The 20,315-nt window shown below is 42.5% G+C and overlaps 1 protein-coding gene across 2 annotated transcripts in view; it reads right to left on the bottom strand.

Annotated features, from left to right (window-relative positions):
- Positions 1-8,860: 8,860 nt before the first annotated feature.
- Positions 8,861-20,315, bottom strand: part of ATP10A (ATPase phospholipid transporting 10A (putative)) — a 114,182-nt gene continuing 102,727 nt past the window's right edge. The window contains exons 17-21 of one of the 2 annotated variants that reach the window (XM_032100298.1): positions 16,676-16,876; positions 14,477-14,557; positions 14,282-14,386; positions 13,750-13,937; positions 8,861-13,052 (exon numbers count right to left, since the gene is read on the bottom strand). In XM_032100298.1, the coding sequence (XP_031956189.1) occupies positions 12,347-13,052; positions 13,750-13,937; positions 14,282-14,386; positions 14,477-14,557; positions 16,676-16,876 (1,281 nt within the window). In that variant the 3' untranslated portion in view covers positions 8,861-12,346. Of the gene's footprint in view, positions 13,053-13,749; positions 13,938-14,281; positions 14,387-14,476; positions 14,558-14,771; positions 16,113-16,675; positions 16,877-20,315 lie in introns of those variants that run through there. The other variant, XM_032100299.1, reaches the window with a different exon arrangement.

Genomic DNA, 20,315 nt, shown 5'->3' with positions numbered 1-20,315 from the left:
CTTCCATGAACTTCTCCAACACAAGTCCTTCCCACATAAACTGCTTCAGTGTGGGTCCCTTCCATGGCGTGCAGTCCTTCAGGAGCAGGTTACTCCAGAGTGGGTCCCACGCTGGAGCAGGTTTGCTGACAGGACCTCTGTCTCAACAGGGGACCCACATCACAGGTCCTGCCAGGGGCCTGCTCAAGTGTGGGCTTCTCACAGGATCACAACCTCCCTTGGATATCCTGCTCAGGCATGAGGTCCTCCATGGGCTGCAGGGGCACAGCTGCCTCACCATGATCTTTGTCACAGGCTGCAGGGGAATCTCTGCTTCAGTGCCTGGAGCACCTCCTCCCCATCCTGCTTCACTGACCTCAGTTTCTGCAGGGTTGTTGCTCTCACATATTCTCACTCCTCTGTTTCAGCTGCTGTCGTGCAGGGTTTTTTGTCCATTTTTAAATCTGATATCCCAGAGGCTCTACCACTGTCACCAATGGGCTCGGCCTGGGACAGCAGCAGGTCTTTATTGGAGCTGGGGAGCACTGACTTCATTGGACACAGGGGAAGTGCCTGGCACCTTCTCACAGAGGCCACGCCTGTAGTCCCCCACTCACAAAACCTTACCATGCAAAAACCCAATAGAAAATAAAAAAGAAACCTGGCTTGGTCCTAGACAAGCTCAAATTAATCAATTAACTTGAGGGAAAGCAAATTAAAGTGCTGGGAGTTTAATAGTAAATAATCATACAAAATTTTATGAGCTGTGGAAAAAAATTGTGAAGTGTCCCCAAGTTAAGGTAGTCTGTGGAGTAATAGGAAAAAAGGGTCAAGCTTTCCCCAGCTACCTATAGCTTCATTGTTTAATCAATGTACCTTCTCAGGTTGGTGGAAAAAGATGGACGATTGTGAACCGGGGTGCAAAAAGAGGGGGTGTGTGTGTCTCCACAGATGCAGAGGTTGGATGCTGAGCATAAAAACTTCACTTTTAGGGTAGCCTTGTCTGTGTGTCTAGCTCAGCCTTTGTTTCTTTTTTTAATTGTGCCACATCCCGAGTCAACAATCAATGGAAGGTCCTGCTTGATATTCAGCTTGTTACGTTCTTGGAGCAAGCACGTGTGGAATAAACAAGAAGGGATTGCTTCTGGGTGCTTCCTAAAGGAGAATTTCTGTCTGCAGAGGTGGTTGGGACTTTTTGGCTATGAGGTGGGAGGTGGCATGAGAGTCAGGAGAGCAGCTCTGTACCTGCTGGGTTTCATTTAATGGTTTGAGTGGGAGTCATCTGTCAGTTTTCCTCCTGGCCCAGTGGCAGAAACAAGCAGGGAAACTTCATCCTGGTGGTCTGATAGATGATCAGTTCAGCCTATAATTCTTACATAGGCCTTGAGGCAATTTGCTCTGGCCTGCAAATGCAAGACAAAGCCATGCTGGGTGCCAAAATGAGATGTCAAGTTGCACTGCCCTTTTCAGTGAGATGAGAAATATGCCTCGGACATGAACGCATTCCTCTCGGAGGCCTGCCTGCAAAGCCCTCAGGTTTCTGTATAAGGGAGTAAATCTGACATCTGTACCCTGAGCAGGCTCAAACAGCTGTGCATGCCCAGCTCCTCTGCACGTGCACTGGGCTTTTATCTACACATCAGGAATTTACATAGGGATGATGACAGCTGTCTCTGCAGGGGTGACATCCTATCCCTGCCAGTAGCCTGAAGAGCCCACGGCAGCATCTGTGGCACAAGTGCATCTTGTACTCCACCACGTTCTGCTGCATCCTGTGGCACTCCACAGCATCCTGTAGCATCCTGCTGAATCCCATCATGTTTTCCTACAGCCCGCTGCCCTGTCACTGGAGCAGAATTCATTTACTCTTTCTGGCTGTGCTGGTGCCAGGGAAAGGGGCTGCATTCCCAACCAGCCCTCCCTGGCTCATACAGAGATGGCAGCCGAATGTGAGGGGGTGGTTTATTCAGTTGTGGCCTTTGACTGAATATGTGCACTGGGGTGATTTAGGGCAGGGAGATGGCTCACTCCTCGTCTGGTGTATAAATGTGTCTCTACTTTGGTTACAAAGGACTGGAGAGAGGAATGCTGAGTGCCAAGATTTATGGAGCCACATGTTTGTCAAGGAGATGAAAAGAAAGAAAACACCTTACTAAAGCTCAGCAGCATGGTGGCATCTTTTTTTCTTTTTTAATACAGGAAGAATAATTAATTCTCCCCACTATGACTCTTTCTCTGCTGGCTTGCATGTTATTTCTTCATTGGGTCTAAAGTCTGCTTGCCCTGCACTGCCAAGGAAAAGCTCTAGAACAGAGCAGCCCTGCATGGGAAACTCTTAGTGACTGTTGTGAGGCAACAGACAAGTCTGCCTTTGTGTGGTGGTTTGTTTTGGAGGTTTGTCACAGCCTGACACAGACGAGCACTCGCTGTGCCCAGGCACCACCCAGCCCCTGGGTGTGCCCCATGCAGAGCCCAGGGCCCCTCAGTGCCTTTGGGCTGGGGACAGCTCTCCCACAAATCCACACCCTTAAAAAATGGGGGAAGGGGGAACGGGACAAAAGTAGTAATTAGGTATAGGGTTAGCTAGCAGTGTGTGTGCTATTTTGGGAAGCTCAATTCTCAGTGTAGTGCGGCATTTTTCCAGATTAACAGCGGTGTAAAAATATCCCAATCTTTTAAATAGTCTTCACAAACTTGTCTCAAAGAGGTTTCTTAAGGATAAGCCTCACTTAAATCTGAAGCAAATATAATTGAAAATATTACAGATTTTAGTTAACACTTTCTTTTTTGACTTTGTAAGGAGCAAAATGTTGTTTTCCTGCTTGGAGACCCTTGAAGTTGAGATTTTGTCTCAAGGCACCTAGTTACAAGTTTAAAATCTCCACATTGCTTTCAAATAAGTATACAGGGTTTTTTATTTAATTTTTTTCTCCCTCTATGCAGAAGCACTTTCTGTTTGTAGATAACAAGGGCCTGGAAATGAAAGCCAGGGGTGGGAATAGAAGGATACAAGGCCTTTTCGGACTTCAAGCAGGTGATTAAAAAAAAAAAGCCCACAATGTGGTAATGCAGTCACTTATATTTCTTGGGGTCTTTTTTCCTGCTCCAAACAAACACCAGAAAATGTAAATTGCTTCTCTCTTCAGACAACACTGAATTACGTCTAAGCAGTGTTCAAAAGTCTATTATTTAAACATAAAGAAGTCTGCATGTTTCCTTCTGGCTTTCTTTGAAAAACAAAAGCGTTCTCCTCTTCAAAACACAGCGGTGGGCTCTGACAACTCCTGAGCACAGAGTTACCCCTGGCCTGGCCCAGCTAGAGACAGTGAGCTCCAGACTGTGCTACAGGTGCCAGCTCTGGACCCATCCTTGGGATGGACATGGATGATGAACTGAATAGCTGTCCCTGGCACAGGGCTGCCAAGCAGGAGAAATCCCACACTCAGAGCAGTGCTGGAGGAGAGAAGGAGATGGGATGAATCCTATTAATTTTTTAAGCAGGTTTTCTCTGCACATTCCACAGAATGGAAAATACTGGTGGTGCACCTATGCCTGTAAAGTTGTTTACATGGTAAAGCACCTCCTGGTGCACACAGACTTAGGACTTATGTCCCAGAACTGTCCCTTTTCAGCTGCCCTACCACTCACAAAAATGAGATCTTTTGTATTTTATTTTTCTGAAGGGCCCCTGGGACAAAGAACAAACTCTAGCTGCAGTACATGGGATGAAATTGTGGTAATGCTACTCAGAGAAGTAAAACTGGCGGAAGCAAGATCCCAGTCAATTTTTATATCAGACTAGGATGACAAGAGGGAGCTTGGGGGAGGAGAATTGTCCATGGGTGCTTGTTTGGAAATGTATTTGGACATGACTTTCCTCTGCTTGTGTTGCTGCCTCTGGAGGGGTGTGTGTGGGGCTAGAAGGTGCAGAAGGTGCAGATTTGCTGGGAGAGGCTGAGAGAGGGCTGGGCCCACTCCCACTGTGACCTCTTCCTGGGGGCAGGTAGGGGCAAAGTGTTGTAATGTATTTGAACCCTGATGGTGTGCCCCAGCCAAACCATCTTTAGTTATTCTTATCAGAGCCCTCAGGAATTCATCAAGGTTACTGAAATGTAAACTGCGCTAAATTGGGAAAGAAGAAGGTGAAAAACAGAATACCGAGACAGCAAGAAATACATAAAGAAGGACTGTGCTGCACTGGACTAGAACCAATCACAATATCTGAAAAGTGCTTGCAGAACGCGTGGACAAGATAGAGAGGCCAATCAAGCAACGCGTGATCGCGTGTAGAGCAGTTGTAAAATGTATAAGTAGAGTGTAGTGTAAACAATAAATGGCTTCTGAGAAATCATATTGATTCGTTGCTCAGAAGTCCTGAGCTCCCACAGCAGAGGTATGCACTGAAACCTCTCAGCATTTGATGTGTCCCCAAAACCTCATGACAGGAGTCACCGCTCGACTTCAGTCCTGGATGAGCAGGAGCCATCTGGCAAGGGGGCGGTTGCTGGTGGGCTACAACAGCAGCCAACTGAATGCAATAAAACCACATGGGGTATTTTTGGAAAAGCTGACATCTTTCTTTCTCTCTTTAGCACTGAATAATCCGAGAGCCTGGCTTCCTTGCACTGTGGACCTTGCTGAAAGCAACAGTCAATGGGCAGGAAATGCTGCCCCCTGGTTTTGATGGTTGCAGACACCACCAGTACAGTTGGATATAAATGAATTAATTCACTCATAATCTTCAAAACTCAGAAAACTTCAGATGAACTGCAGGTCTTGGTACCTACACTGACTGATAATTTCCATGGGCCCCCAGGGGAGAGGAGTTTTTGTCTGCAGTGCCTCCCATGATGCCATAATTTGCCCTCAGTTTCCAGATGATACCAACTCAAACTTTCTATTTTCTTTCATCTTACAAGGAGATTTTAGCTATAATGGTTTTATTGAGTTCTTGAGTGTTAAGCAAAACAATCCAGCTATGAAGTTAATTGTGTCTGTAAAATGACAGGGATCTTACAAACTGCAAACACCCAGCCCACTCGGGCTAAAAATGGTTCATGCAGCTCTAACAGTACACACGGTTGATTGAGAGTTTGTTGGTAATTTGGGTTTTTAGTAAATATAACCCCCACATTTTCATCAGCAATTTGATTTAAAAAAAAAAGAAAGAGCTTTGCATTTTCAGGTTTTTAAAGTGAAAAGCTCAATATCCCCTTTCTTGGTCTCAAGTTTTGGAGCATTTGCACATAAAGAACAGGACAAGAAGCAGCGTCAGGCCCTTCAGTGGGCAGTTGTGTGGGGTGTGAAGGACATGTCAGCCAAGATGCTACTTAAACAAGAGGCATCTCTGCTGTTTTCATTCCTGCTTTTTTCTAGGCATGCAAGTGGTGAGCAGTATCTCTGTTGTGGTTTGAGTTTCTGAAAGTCCAAGTAGATTTTTGTGGGCACTGTGTTTTGGGGAGGAAAGTGAGGAAGGGTGGAAAGGTGGGAACTGCATCCAAGCAAGTCTGGCTGCAGGGACAACTCAGTGCCTTCATGCACATAAAATGGGTGGTCCAGGAATAAACTGGAGACTTGAAAACCTGCAGCTTTTGGAAAATGTGATGAACAAGCACAAGAAATATATCACTGGGAATTTTGGGCCAGGAAATGCTAACTTTAGCTACAGCAGTGCTGTGTTTAAAGGTTGTGGGGCCAAAGTGAGAGGCTCCTTGGTCCAGCTCTGAGTCAACGCTGCCTCTGGAAACCTGCACCCTGTCCTGACTAGGGGAACTGCCCAGGTAATGAAGAGGAGTTAAAGTCCCAGCACGTCTCCCTGCAGAGGGAATGGGCATTCCACCCAGTTTGAGCAGCTTTAATTCACCTTGGCCAGCTCTTCACTGACACTTTTCCCAGTCTCTCAGAAGGCTCTTTCAAGCATTTTGTGTTCACTAACAGAATATTTCCCTGCATTGTGTATTTCCATGCTGCAGCAACAGCCATGAGCATGCTAAATGCTGATGTCTTTAATCTGCTTCTAAGAAGGTTCTTGTTTAGTCATACCTTGCCCAGGGCTACATCACAGACAGGCACTATGCAAGATGAGCTGATGAAACAGGATTTTTAGAGCTGACCCAACTAAAGTCCTTCCAGCAGCAGAGCTGGCTGCAGGACCTGGCTGTCTTTGCCCGCCCTGGCGAGGATATGCTAAACCTCATCTTGGAAGGATTTATGTAGTGCTGCACTTCATGTATCAAGGGAGACATTACTGCACAGAGCAAACACCTGTACTTAAAGCCACATGGAAGCTGCTGCTCAAAATAGAGATAATTCCTCATGCAGCTATATGGAAAAACCTTCCCTAAAAGTTAGTCTTTTCTTTTAACTGCTCATCTTCCATATAGATAAAGCATAGTCCTCATGGCACTGTTGGCATTTTCAACAGTGGCTTCTAATTCTAGATTTTGAGATTTAGGGGTGGCCAGCCCCCTGGGAAACCACAGGAAATTTTAAAGCACACAAAGCACCATGATCCCTCTGAGTGTGTGATATACTACAGGGTTTCACGGCCCAGGAGAGCTGGACAACCCTTGTCTGGATATGGGTGTCCAGACCCAGAGACATATGTAAATCTTTCCCCGTTGAACCTCTTAAGCCAGAGCAAAACATTTTGCTGTTGTGTTTTTCAGCTGAAGATACATGGGCTGTGACCACACAGAGTCTCCTTCAGCAGAAAGGATGCTCAGTGAGAGGCACATGGGGTGGCCAATGGAGCTGTTGCTACTGGCAAAGGTGCCTGTCATCCCTGGGGCAGTGGCCTCAGTGCAGGTGCTTCAGGGGCCCCTTCAGGAGGCAGCACAGGACTCCCCATGGCATCTTGCATTGCAGGAAGTGCAACCATCCCAGGGGCTTTCCGACGGCCGGGATTCATACTGGAGAGCACGGGGGAGAAACATGGAGGCATTTATGCAATGACACAGGGGATTCCTCATGGAGGAGGAAGTTTCTCTGCCATGTTAGCTGTTGCTTCCCTTCCTGGTCACTACCAGGACACTGCAGGCAAATTTGTGGTCTCAGCCTAGTGAGCAGTGGAGGGCTGCTTGCCCTGGGATGGCACCGAGGCCCCTTTGCTATGGCTCCTGCCCTGGTTTTCAACACAGGGAGGAACTGCGGGACCAGTAGTGGTACCTGCCCTGGTCCCTGGCTTGGGAGAGCTCCTGACTGGGGCACAGCCAGCACGTTCCTGTTTGCAAAGCAGGTGCTGACCTACCTCCATCTGAGTCAGCATGAGTTCAGTTCCAACCCCATTATCCATTCTCAGCTGCAAGTAACAAACCAAATTCACTTGTGGTGCAGCTCCAGTAAAATTTAAGCTTGATGGAGTCCACTAGCAGGCAGAGAGGGAGATGTGCAGAACCTTTGTGAAGGCAAAAAAGGCAGTTGGAAAGCTCTGAAGATCCCCTTATCTCCCCACCAGCTGTAGGACTTCTGAATAGCATCCGGCAGTGCCTTTCCTTCCTCACCCACTTTACCACACCTGCATGGCCCTGCCTCTCATGGTTTCTGCAGTGCCTTCGACACATAGCTGTTACTGCACCATCACAGTGCACGGCTTTATCAGCATTGTTTTTGGAACTGCCATGTGTGCTCCACTTCAAAAGCACACAGCTTCATTTAATGCTGGACTGAAAAATGCCTGGGGCATACATCAGTCTGGATCAAGAACCAACTGCTGCAAAAACATGAGACTTTAAAAAATGTATTTATTTATTTCAAGTTTTGATGCAGATTTATGTTTATGTTCTATGAATTGTCACTCCCAGATGATTCAAGCACACGCAGTTCTGACAGTTTATTTTAAGCTGAACATCTCCATTTACTGAAACCAGTATTCATGCAAAACCCTTTTATATAGCAACTTTAACAAGTAAACCTCCTCAAATCCTCTGTATCTTGTGTGTGTGGATCAGGCAGTCAGTAATGTTTAGAGGAACTATAAGCCTGGAGTGCAGCAAAAGGTGAGCATGACACTAGAAAGGTGGCTCAAGGCACAGCAAAGCAGTACTTGATTAAGTGGGTAGAGCCTTCAGGAGATGTACTGGGAGCATGCACAGACTGCTGCCCTGAGCAGTGAACTGGATGTGAATAAATGATAAATCAAAGTTCAGTGCAAGGTAGTTCAGGAAGTCATGTAATAGAAGCAAGAACAGTCTCTGTTTGAATAATCTGAAAAGGTCTGAGGAAATTTTAATCAGGGCGTAAGGCTGTGGTTCCACAGCCAGTGCAGGAGGGCAGCAAGAAGATTCATGACTGGGCACACAGAGCAGTGATGTATAGCTGGAAAAGCCTGGAAAAAATAGTGGAAGGTTGTTTTGTTTCCATTTTGATATTTAAATGCCCAGTTCTAGTGCCCTGGAATATGTGTGAGATAAAATTTCTGAGACTAGAGAGCCAACCTGATAGAAGACTTCTGGCTGTTTCTAAAAGATCTTTATACATCCAGAAGGAATTTTTGAAATGGATAAATCACTGAGAAGTTGGTTCCCATAAATAAGACTAAGAAGTATGGAACACTGTGATGCTTAATTCAAAACTCTCTTCTTCTCAGTGATTAATTTCATCCGGACTACTTCAGCCAGCAACGTCAAGCAGACACAGAAGTGCTTGCAGAATTCATTGCAAATATTTCAGTGTACAGGGGGCTGTTGCTGGTAAAAGACCAAACATGGGTATTGTTTTAATTGCCTTGTGGAATCTTTTAATAAACAGTTGCATGCTTTTTGTGGATTAGTCTCATGAATTTAAAGCTTTGTTTTGCCTGATATAACAACTCCTCAATTGCACCAACAGGAATAACTTTACAAGTTTATTCTATTTTATTAAAATCAATGTATACAGCTTCAAAAAGAAATTAGTATTTATTTAGCTAAAAATTTTCAAATATTAATAGCAGCTTCAAAATGTTGACAAGCCCTAAAGCCCAGCAAGTAACATGCTTTGATGTGTTTGTCTTCTGGCAGCTGGAGAGAGAACTGATTTAAAATGTAAATAATTAGTTTGCTTAATATTTTCTTTCCAAATGTGAAACCTATTTGGGCTTTTTTTCCCCTCCAAACTGTGGTTTAAATTACATTTTATTTATATGATTTTACAATATATCTCCCAAAAAAAAATGGAGACAACTTGCTTGCTGACATCCAGCTGACTTGGTTCTTGCCTTCAGGTAACTGGCTGTGCAGGTTTGGCACATGTTGGTCTCAATGTGGCACGTCCTCCTACCTATCTGTAGGCACACAAGCAACCCTGCTGAGGCCACTGCTACATTAAGGTCAGCAGGATTATTTGGTTTATTTAAGATTAAATTAATACATTTTTGAAGGATTGCTGCCATAATAAAGATATTTTATCTTTCAGTACAAAGGGGTTAATTACACCTTAGGTATTCCAAAATATATCTCTAAGGATTTTTTTTTTTTATTATTTTACAAAAAATAGAGCAGTTATGGAGGCCTGATTCCCAGCTGGGGTTAGTCAGCTTGCAGGTATTGGAAAGGCTATGATGATTACAGCAGCTGAGGATTGAGATCTACAGTTTCCCTAAATATATGATGCAGATGTACAACTCGCACTCACAGTGGCAACTTAACACATCTATCTGGCAGTGCATGAGCACCTCTCAGTCCCAAAGGAACCCTTCTATCCCTCTCCTACAGAAATAATCCTCGAAACACTGAAAGCACAACAACTAAACCAAATCTTGTACCGCAAAGGCATGGCCAGAGAGGAATTTAGGCTCTTTTTGAAAAAAGTAGTGTGAAGTACAGCTCTGAGCCAAAGCCCAGTGATGCTCCAGCCCTTTCTGCTGCCAGCAAATCCCACGAAAGCCTGTGGGACACCAACTCTGCTGTGAAAAGGTGCAGAGGAGTCAGTAAGTTCAGGAGATCCGCACCTGGCTCTTAGGGCTGCTGCAGTAACTGAGAGAGGGCACACGTGTGACATCGCTGGCAAGCTCCAGCTATGACCCCGTGACACTCTTAGACTGAATTTAACATCCTGCAAACCTATGAACTCTGCCCACCTGGTATCTGACACTGTGTCCTTCTGTGAGATCCTGTTTTACAAGCAGATGAAGGTCTCTAACCAGATGGCAACATTTACACATTTTGAAGTGTCATTTGATTTCTCCTCTGACATTAAAAGACGCTGCATCTCCACACAGATGAGTATTTAGAACAGCAATCTCTGCACAGGATGTGTTAAATACAGCCAGCTAACCTTGCAAAAAAATTACCTGCAAAGTCATCCCAACAGTTACTATCAAGACCAAGAAGGCTGGTAGAGCAATGAGAGATACCTGAACATGGAGGTATCTCCCCCAGCTAGAGACCTGTGCAAAGGAGGTTTCTACAGCTGAGCTGAGTTCTGCAGGCTCCCTTTCCAGTGAGTGGAGAGTGCTCTGAGGGCACGGGATCTGCCCTGCTTCAGAGGTGTGTATCAAGACCCACACTCCTGGCTTGTGTTGGCACCAACAGGGCAGAAGCCCACCTGCCTTTGTGGAAACCAAGTGGACACTTCAAATGCCCCATTTCCATCACAGTTATTATAGCAGAGAAATGCCAGCATGTTTTCAGCCAGTGACAAATGAGTCAATAACAGGCATGCTTTCCTCCACTAAAACCTATAGATACAAACCAATGTTCCTCTTTAACTCAAGGGTAAAAGAAAGAAGTTCTGCTTCAGGTTCATTTTTTTCAAATCAATCATCTGCTAAAAGCTGTTCACAGGAGACTACAATAGTGAGTCCCTTAGTGCCTTTTCCCTGTCCCTAGTCAATTCTAATCCCAAAATGCAGTTTAGTTACATGAGGATGTGTCATGTCTCATGAGGGTAACACATTTACAGGCTGACTGCTCTTATTTACATTGCTTTCATCTCTTCCTTTCATTGGCATTTTACAGTATCATATTATCAATTCAGCCTTTGGGAAAGAGGCCAGTGTATATAAATCTTTGAAAAAAAAAGATCCTGAGCGGATTAGCAAGTGACAGATGGTAGGCACTGTGTCTTACCACGCTGAGGCAATCCACATGGCAGGCAGGTTGCCAGGCACAGAGCATGGCACGAACAAGTTGTGGCCTTACACAACTGATGGCAAGAAATGCAAAGGCCATCTGAAAATCTGCAAAGAGGAAAAGAAGTGCAGCACATAGTGCATATGTGGTCATGGTGACCAGGTGTGAAAGAACCAAGCAGCGTTCCAAGGCTGGGATCCATCAGCCTGGCACAGGGCAGCCGCACACCCATGTACCAGTGGCAGTCTGGGATTTACAACCACGTGAGGTCAGCTCAGGCATAGCCTCAGAAAGCAGTGCAGCTTCCTGCTTTTGGGACTGGATAGCCTGCTTTACACCAGGCTCAAATACCTCTGCTTAGCATGTACCCTCACAGCTGGTCATTTGGCTTCACCATCCCCAAGAACTCGATTTAACCTGGCTGAAACAACAGCAAAGGCGTCTCACAAAATTCCTCGCTGTCAGTCCTTCACCCCACTAGCAAGCAGAACAGACCCCTTCAGTAACAGCGCCTGTGATAGGGTTCCAGCACTGAAGATCACAGGCTTCCCCACCCAAACTCTACAGCAGACATGAGGCACCAGCTTTTTGCCACCAAATCCTTCCTTACAAACAAGCAGCAAGCTTTTTGTACAGCATGATATAAGGCCATGCCCAGCCAAACGCCAGCTACTCCAAGGGAAGGGCTGAGTTACAGTTAATGCCAGACTGGGAAGTCACTTTGCAATACGGATGGTCATTTATTTATTGTTTTATCATGACACACCAAATGCTATGGCTGCAATATCAGAACAAGGTGTCATTTATAAAATATCAGTATTATTAATGTGGTGGTAAGATACTGTTAACATTTACAGAGAGGTGTATAATAATTCCATAGCTTTGCCTCAGTGACAAAACACCCTGGCAAGCAGATGATGGATGGAATACAGTGACTCTTTATTATCATGGTTTTTCCTCCTTGATTACTGAATTGCCTATAATGATATCAATAATTGTTGCTGAATCTAGTCCTTTCAAATATGGTAGATAGATCCTTTGCTTTTACAGTATGTGTCAGAATAAAAGAGAAGCATCTGAAAAATAAAGATAAGGCATTTTCTTACAAAATGAGATGAAAAAATAAAACAATATAAATGGAACTTTCAAGTGTTTCTTTTTATATTTAAAGCTCTTATTTCAATAAACTGTATTTAAACATTCTTAAATAATCATTTTGTACCTTTGATTTTCTGTTTCACCTTTGGAAACAAATAGAGTAATCTCACTATAAATGTGTGCAAATAGAAAATATATAAATATTTTTATGGCCCACGTCATAAAAAGGTGGTCTCGGAATTGTCATTTTTACAATGATCAGTTGGGGTTCCTTTCATTTTGCCCTGCAAGTTATTTGAGCTCTCTTCTTTTAAGCCTTTGAAGTCCACATGCAAAGAAGAGCCAAGCACACACATACTGTCCTGTGTTTCATTTTGTAAACTGCTGGATGACACCTGTAGAACAGTCCCAATGTGACTGAACAGTGGAGTTGATGTGATCCACTTCAACAAACTGAAGTCTGCTTGGTCAACTGCTGTGCTCCATGGGAATGTTGTTCCCACAGGCAACGACTCCACCTCTGAAGTGCCACATTGAACTTCATGAAATCCCACAGACCTTTCCAGACTACTGGCTGATGAGGGGAGCTTGTTTTCCTCATACAACACAGCACCCTGGGGAGAGGCAGCTGCAGTCTGATCTGTTTTATGTTCTGCCTTTGTGTGCTCTTGGAAAAGTGACTCCCTTGTTTGAGGAGATGCTTGCAAAGGAGTGCTTTGGTTATTAGCCTTAGAACAATCACTAGCATTTGAGCCAAGGCTCGGTGAGAAGCTGTCTGCAAAGAGCCGTGTCTGACATGTTGTCTCCTTTACATTCAACTTGGTGAGAAGCTGGGTGCGAGTCTCTGGGGACAGTTTACTCAACTGGCGTCCAAGCTGAAGCTGGGTTGGGAATAGTGTTCCCTGGAGGGTTCTGTACAGGAATCTGCAAGAGGAAAATGGGCACGTGAAAAGAAAGGAAAGAAGGAAATACCAAATACGTTATTATGAGAAAATATCCAAGCCAAAAGTACAACACAGAAAAATAAGACAGTTCTATGTGCTGTTCTTATGCTCTACACAAGAAAGCTTGCAGATGGACAGCTCTGAATGCTGTGCTAATATTTTGATTAATAACTTAATTAAGCAGAGTAGTAAATCTGACTCTTTAGCCAGTGATCCACCTTGTGATTACGCACAGTCTTTCGTCTTTCCTGATGAGGAATCGAAGGCAAAGGGGATAAGTCTGCAGAGCAAGCCTCCTACATCTAGAAATAGGCAAGTAGGTCCACAACGTACTATGAGAATTTCTGTACTGTGCTTTTTGTGTGAGGATGGACTGAATCTGGAAGCAATACAGAAAACCTCAGAGGGCAGCAAACCTCTGCATGGCCAGGAGGCTTGACCAACAGTCTACAATTATCCCACTCCTGTGGCCTATGGTCAGGAGCTGTGGTCTGTTCCTGTGGTCAGAAGCACAGAATAGGTTTGACAACCTGATTTCATATAATCAGCTGCTGAAAGAAAGTGAGTTGGCTGGTAGGCAAAACAAAAGAGGGGGGGTGGAAAATGTTCTTGCTCTCCCAATCATATGCATAAAGTGCCTTTACAAACAAGAAAAGATAGGAGAGAAGATACAGTACCTGGGCAGCAACGCAACAACTGGTGATATAATGCAAGCAAAATAGAACATAGGGTCTCCCATCAGCCTTTCCATAGTCCAGTAGGGATTGGATGGAGGATGGCAGACTGGGCAGGAAGCATTGTAAACCAGAGCCACAAAGAAAAATAAAACGATACTGAAGATGCAAGATGTCCAGTGAAGAAAAGTCTAGAACAGCAACCAAAAAAAGAACAAAAGTATAATTATTCTTTATATTCTGAGAAATTTGCTGTGACTTATTTAAATCAAAACTCCTTAATTTCTGGAGTCAAATCCATGCACAGCAAAAAGTTTAGAGCCTTGTATATTTATAAATTCTTATTATAAATACAACACCACAAAGCTGTTTGCAGATCATACTTTAAAACCTTCTCCATGTTTGTTTAAAATGATTGCTAAAAGTAGAATGTGCTGAGGGAAAGAAGCAATCGTCTTATATTTTTGAAAGGAAGCACTAAGAGAAGAACTATGTATGTGCCAGTGAGTTTCTATGTAGGCTGTGGGTACCTTACCCAAGTTTTGGTTTCAATAGCCAAATGCAGGATGATGGTGAAAAGAGCTATTGTGGTGATGGGAGTTCCCCAGGAGAAGATGTCCACCTCCGAATCATAGTAAGTCTGTAAAAAGGAAGACAGAATTTAGCCCAAGCTGAGTTGCCAGTTCTCCTCCAAATGCTTGAAATAGAATGGCTTAAACCAAACACTTACAAAATAGGGGATGAAGAAGCAAACCAGGCTTTGATACATAGCATCAATCATGTTCATCCAAAACATGTGTGGTTGGTACTCCTGCATCATTAAAAAAAAAAAAAAATTAAGAAAATCAGACAATGAAGATCCTGGATATCTGCCAGGATAGGTATTTTAAGGGGCATATTTCAAGGTTTAAGGGCTTGGGGAAATAGCTTTGTAACTTTGCCAATCATTTAGCTACCCTGGGGGACGAAGCATGAACAGTCTACCTGCAAGTCACTCTGTTCTGGGATGGAAGTCTTTTGCCTTATTTTTTTTTTCCTGGCAGAGGGTGTAATTTGAGTCTGATGCTCAGGCCAGGAAACATTTATGAAGGTGCCCTATTTTATGCAACTACAGTCAGACAACTAATGAACATGAATAAATGGGTTCTACACCACATATGCACAGGGTATTTATTGGCAGAGAAGAGAAAACAGAAAATGCACATAAACTTAGAGAACATCCACAACAATGGTCTTTAGTGGAAATTCATGTAGTGATGTATGCTATAAATATGTATATACAACATATATATACACACACACATCTCTCTAAGTGTGTGCATAAAATTGCTTGCTAAAACCAGTATTAAACTAACATTTTGGTTTACAGAAATATACAATTGCAGGGGTATGTATGGTCATATAAGGGACCTAGAAACAAGGAAAAATAGTTTATAAATGGCAAAATATTTATACAATTTTGGTATATATTCTACATGTCCAACAACTGGGTTCATGAGGTCTTCTTCCCTTTGTGGAAAATATCATTGCAGACTAAAAATGGGAATTGCAAGATGCTTAGAAAGAATTATGGTGTTACTTGGCCTACTGAACTAACATCTGCATCAGGTTGCTCAGAGGTGTTGTGGAATCTCCAGTGTTGGAGACATTCAGAATGGACTAGTTAAAGACTTGAGAAACCTCATCTAGGTTTGAAGCTGTTTGGACCAGAGGTCTGGATCAGATGGTCTCCAGAACCATCTAAACTATTCTATAATTCTATAGGCCCTGAATCTCTTTTTGAAAGAGATCCTACCTGAAACAGGATTTTTAAGTTTTTAAAATGCCTTTTTAGGTAACTATAAAGAGAATATCATCAATAGCTTTAAAAAAAACCTTAGAAGGATCTCTGGGCTTGTCTATGAGAAATAACTGTGCTGTGAACCTTGGAAACTTCTCAGTTTGAGAGCTGAAGACAGGCAGACATAACCTCCCAACAAGCCTTAAGGCACTGCAAGATTTCTATCACCCTAAAAATGTGCAAGATAGGAAGGCATTAATATTACAGATCTTTCAAGTGTGATGCACTGAAACAGAAGAAATGTAGAAAACAGAAAACAACAGATGAAAAAGACAGAATTTGGACTAATGGACTAAAGTAAGTTACACTAAAATTCTCCTTTCATCTTTCCAGGAGAGTATCTAGCAATGCCACTACATGTGTGGGGTACCAAATACAGGTGTACACTTGGAGGTAAAAAACACTTACTGTGTCCTCTCAGAGGACAGCTTTGTAAGATACTTTAAAGAAGACTTCTGCCTTCAAAACAACATCTCCATATAGATAGTTCTGCTAAGCAGCAAGATTTTCCCACAGTACACAGTACCTGTAATTAACAGGAATGGTTTGGCTCCTACAATTCCCTCTGTTTTCATTGTACAGTTCAAGCAGATGGGGACAAGGTGTTTTCAACAGGTATTTCAGCTGAATCTGTCATCTGTGACTACCTCTCTCAGAGACTAAGTTTATTGTGCTACTCCCAAGGCCATTTTCTCTTCTTTTTGTAAAGGGCTGGGGACTGAAGTTTTGAGTAAGTACTGTGAGGTTATTCTGTGAAAGCCCACACTAGCTACAAGGTGCGATCTGTTTCATTTTTGTGGTTGGTTGTGAGCCTGGACCATGAAGGAGGTGTTCAGTTTAGGCTGAATTAAATCATCCAGTGCTCTCTCCTGTCACGTATTAAAAATATGGCTGGTTGGGGTTTTGTTTGTTTGTCTTTTTCTTAGGTGTACTTTTGGCATTTTGACTCAGATAAGAAATATCACAAAATAATAACACTGACTTCTCAGACTGTATTTATCAGTCATCTACCCTTTGAGAGCAGGGTTGGTTTTCAGCTGAAACTAAAGATGTTCAGGAAAGAAATTACAGTAATCAAGAAGTTTTTACCTCCATATTCTGTCCGCTTTTATAAAGCTGAGGTACAGCAATTAACACTTCAGCTGGCACATCCTTATCCAGCACACCAGTAATCAGTTGTGGAAGAGAAGAGAAGAATAAATTAAAGAAGATCAGATACCACTGATCAATCATTGATGAGCCAGAGAACCCGCAGTAGAACTGGTACCAGAAGAGAAGGGCCACAAACATCTGAAACAGAACAAGCAATGCTGTAAATATAACAAGATAAGGAGGATCATCATCCCACTGCATTCCGAAACCTTTCTGATTCCAGTTCTGCAAGCACTTAATCTATGAAAGCTGAACACATGAGCAATCCTTCTGAGGATACCTACTCTTTAACTCACTTCCTGATGCATGGACCACTTGGCTAAGCTGCAAACATCTGGCACACCTGCAAGACTTTGTGCTGCTGGAACCTCAGATCTCAGGAATCACACAAAATTAACTTTCAGTTCAAGTGAAACACTGAGGTGCAATTTAGTTAACTGTAAAAAGCTCTCCCAACCACTACTGACCTCTAGGTAAGTAAGTACTGATGTCACAGCACTTACATGACAACTGGAAGAACAAGCATTTCCACAATAATACCCTCTGCTGGCTGGAAATGTTTCGGGACACTTTTCTGGTCTACAACAGATAAATGCAGAGGTTTTTTGCAAGACTAACGTAAGACCAGCAGCAGCAGGGAAGGTGAAACTGTAAGGTCTAGAAAAGTTGTCTTACTATTCAGTCTTTGTGCTTTGACATCCAGCAAACTAGCAGTGCTGTAAAGATTCCTCAATCTCCCTTACTCTTCCGCTCTATGTAGAAATCAGCTGCATACACAGCTGCAGAAGGGTTGTTCATCTACTTGGGTTGGAGTCCCCCAAAAAGAAATAAACCACACAACTTGTTTCTTCTACAAACCCGGAGGGCTCAGGAAAGGTGCTGATTTCAGACGTTGATGAAGGATTTGAGGCCTAGAAAAAGATGGCCAGCTTCCTAGAGAAGGAAATAAATTCCCAGGCTTGGTTCTCCTAAAACTACAATTTTTATTATGCTTTGTAAAGTGATTAAAACCAGAAAACTGTTGGACACTGCTGAGAGTTTCCCTCCTTTTAACCATGAAGATGGGAAATGACATGACCTCTTCTTTCATTTCCTCTTCTTTTTGTATTCTGTTCTCAAAAAGCTTTCAGCCAGATGGAGAATGTTAACCCTTCATGAATTTTAGATACACGGAGGAAAATACAGATCTGTTCTACCTGTGTGCCCAAATGTGGTTGAAAATTAAACATAGGAGGAAAAAAAGGTTATGGAGTGCTTAGTCAGTGAAAGCTGCTTTAAGGAGACTAAGCCTATCTCGTAAAGGGGAATTGCCACAGAGTAAGAGGTCAGTCCTGCAGTACACAAATGTACATATGTGTGTGTATATATATTTATACACATATATTTATACATATATATATACATAAAGTAGATATATGCTCAGGCAATGTTTACATCCTACATTGAAGTGGCTTGTGTATGAGCAGCAAATACACCTCACTGTTAGTGAGCCCATATTATAAATTAACCTAGGAAAAGTTAAATGGTAGTATTTTTGTAAGCATGACCTCTAGATTTGTTTCTGTAAATATATTTATCTGGCCCAAACAAGACTGAGTTACTAAAGCCTACCCTCTTCAGTACAGTTGTCTGGGACACGGCAATTTCCCAAACTGTACATATTTTGAAAATTATTTCTTTTCCACATCCAAAACCAAACAAAATTTCTTGAGTAATTTCTCAAAAAAGAAAATGAAACAAACATGTGAGTTTAGATACTGTTTTCTTACTGTTTTAAAACAAAATGAAGCTAATCCTGGACCTATTAAATTTTCTCTCTAGAGCCTTGCTAACCTGTCTTGGAAACCATTTGGCTCTGGCGCAAATAGGCAGTTTGATGAAAATACAATCAGCTGAAAATCTTCCTACCACCTCTACTATGGGTCATAATAGTGCTGTTGAAGAAAGCTACACACATAAATGAAATTTTAGCAATCAAGCTTAAATCAGATTTTTTTCTCCTAAAAGTTTATTTTGTATTAAACAAGTTTTAAATTTTATTTCAAATGTTCTCTCTTGCCTCTGTGCATTACCCCTCTGAAAAAGACAAAACAAATTTACATAAACATTTTAAATAAAAAAGGTTTCCTTTCTTTCCCAGCTAGATTGATGCCATGAAGATTTTTGCCTTTTCTTTTATACCCCTGTTATACCTTTTACAACTTCTGTATTCCTAGTGCTTTTTGCCTACATTCTTGGACTTGTTTGTCAAGCTAAGAGACTAAACATCTTAGAAGCTTCGTAGCTAGGGATCAGTGTGCCCCAGACCCCAAGGTCCTCTCCAGAACATATTCTGTAAACCAAGATAGAACCATCCAGGGGAAGGCTCCTTGGGGAGGGGGGGCTCACTTGAACCTCTCATTGGGGAATCTTTGATAGATATGCTAATTAGTAAAACCTATAATGTTATACCCAATGTTGGGGGGGAGAAAGAGAGACACAGAGACACAGGGAAAGAGAGAGATAGGCTCGGTGGGGTGCATCTCGATGCATATGACCTGATCGTGTACACCTAAGGATCCTTAAAAATAAATACCAAGGTAAAATCCCTTTTCCCCTTCTAACTGTGTATGCCTCTTGATTTTAAGACCAGGAAAAGGCATCAAGATGAGACTGTTTTATAAATGTGGTCCCAGACAGAATGTCTCAGTGAATGAAGCATATGTCAAAAAAATGTTCAGTGCTGTCTTGCAGAGACAAAGTATAAAGGGAAGAAGATGAGCATGCTTGTGCAGGTAAAATTTTGTTTACATGAAATGCCTTTTCATCAAGCTCAGATATTTCCAGTCATGCTATGTTTTAGTTTGTATTTTACTTGCATTTTTCTCATCTCCACGAAGCCAAACATCTTCTTGGATAAGTCATTTGAGTTTCCAAATGGCTTTTGCAGCAACATGGAGTTTAAATTTTAAATTAGATAGGTTCTAGTAGAGAATGGAAAATTTCATAGTATGAGCAAATGGGGAAAAAACATTTGAGGAAACAGAAAACTTGCAGAACATTTGCAGTGTAGCTATCTTGACTGTGGAGAATCATCCAGAATAGTCTCCTTGCAAAAGGTTCAGGTGCTCTTATCTTTCCATTTTTAACAATCTTTCCTTAAGGGCAGGCACTGTGTCAGACATATTCATGTCTATATGCTGGATATCCAACTACAATTTTAGAGTCAGAAGCAACAAGTATTTCTCAGAAAGCTATGAAGGCTGCCAAAACACAGCCAACACAAAGAGATTTCTTCAGTTTCTAGCCTTGAGGCGGTAGCTTGTGAAAATGTCTAAAAATGGCATGAGAAATAATACTTGTAATCAAGGGCAGTTGTACCAAAGAAAATGGAAGATTTTACCCAAGCTGAACAAAAGCATCGATGTATAAACAGCATCTCTGGCTGCTGATTGCTGGAGTGTCTTATGTGCATTACTTTAATTTAAAAGATTAAAATTGGAAAGCAACTTTTAAAAAACTGAAACCCACTTTTTTTCTGATACTAGGGAAAAAATCCAGTCTCCTGCACACAGTTCATACATTGCCCTCTGGAGAA

Source organism: Corvus moneduloides, chromosome 2, assembly GCF_009650955.1.
Source record: "Corvus moneduloides isolate bCorMon1 chromosome 2, bCorMon1.pri, whole genome shotgun sequence".
In the NCBI taxonomy this organism is placed as follows: Eukaryota; Metazoa; Chordata; class Aves; order Passeriformes; family Corvidae; genus Corvus; species Corvus moneduloides.
This window is presented reverse-complemented; position numbering and strand designations above follow the sequence as displayed.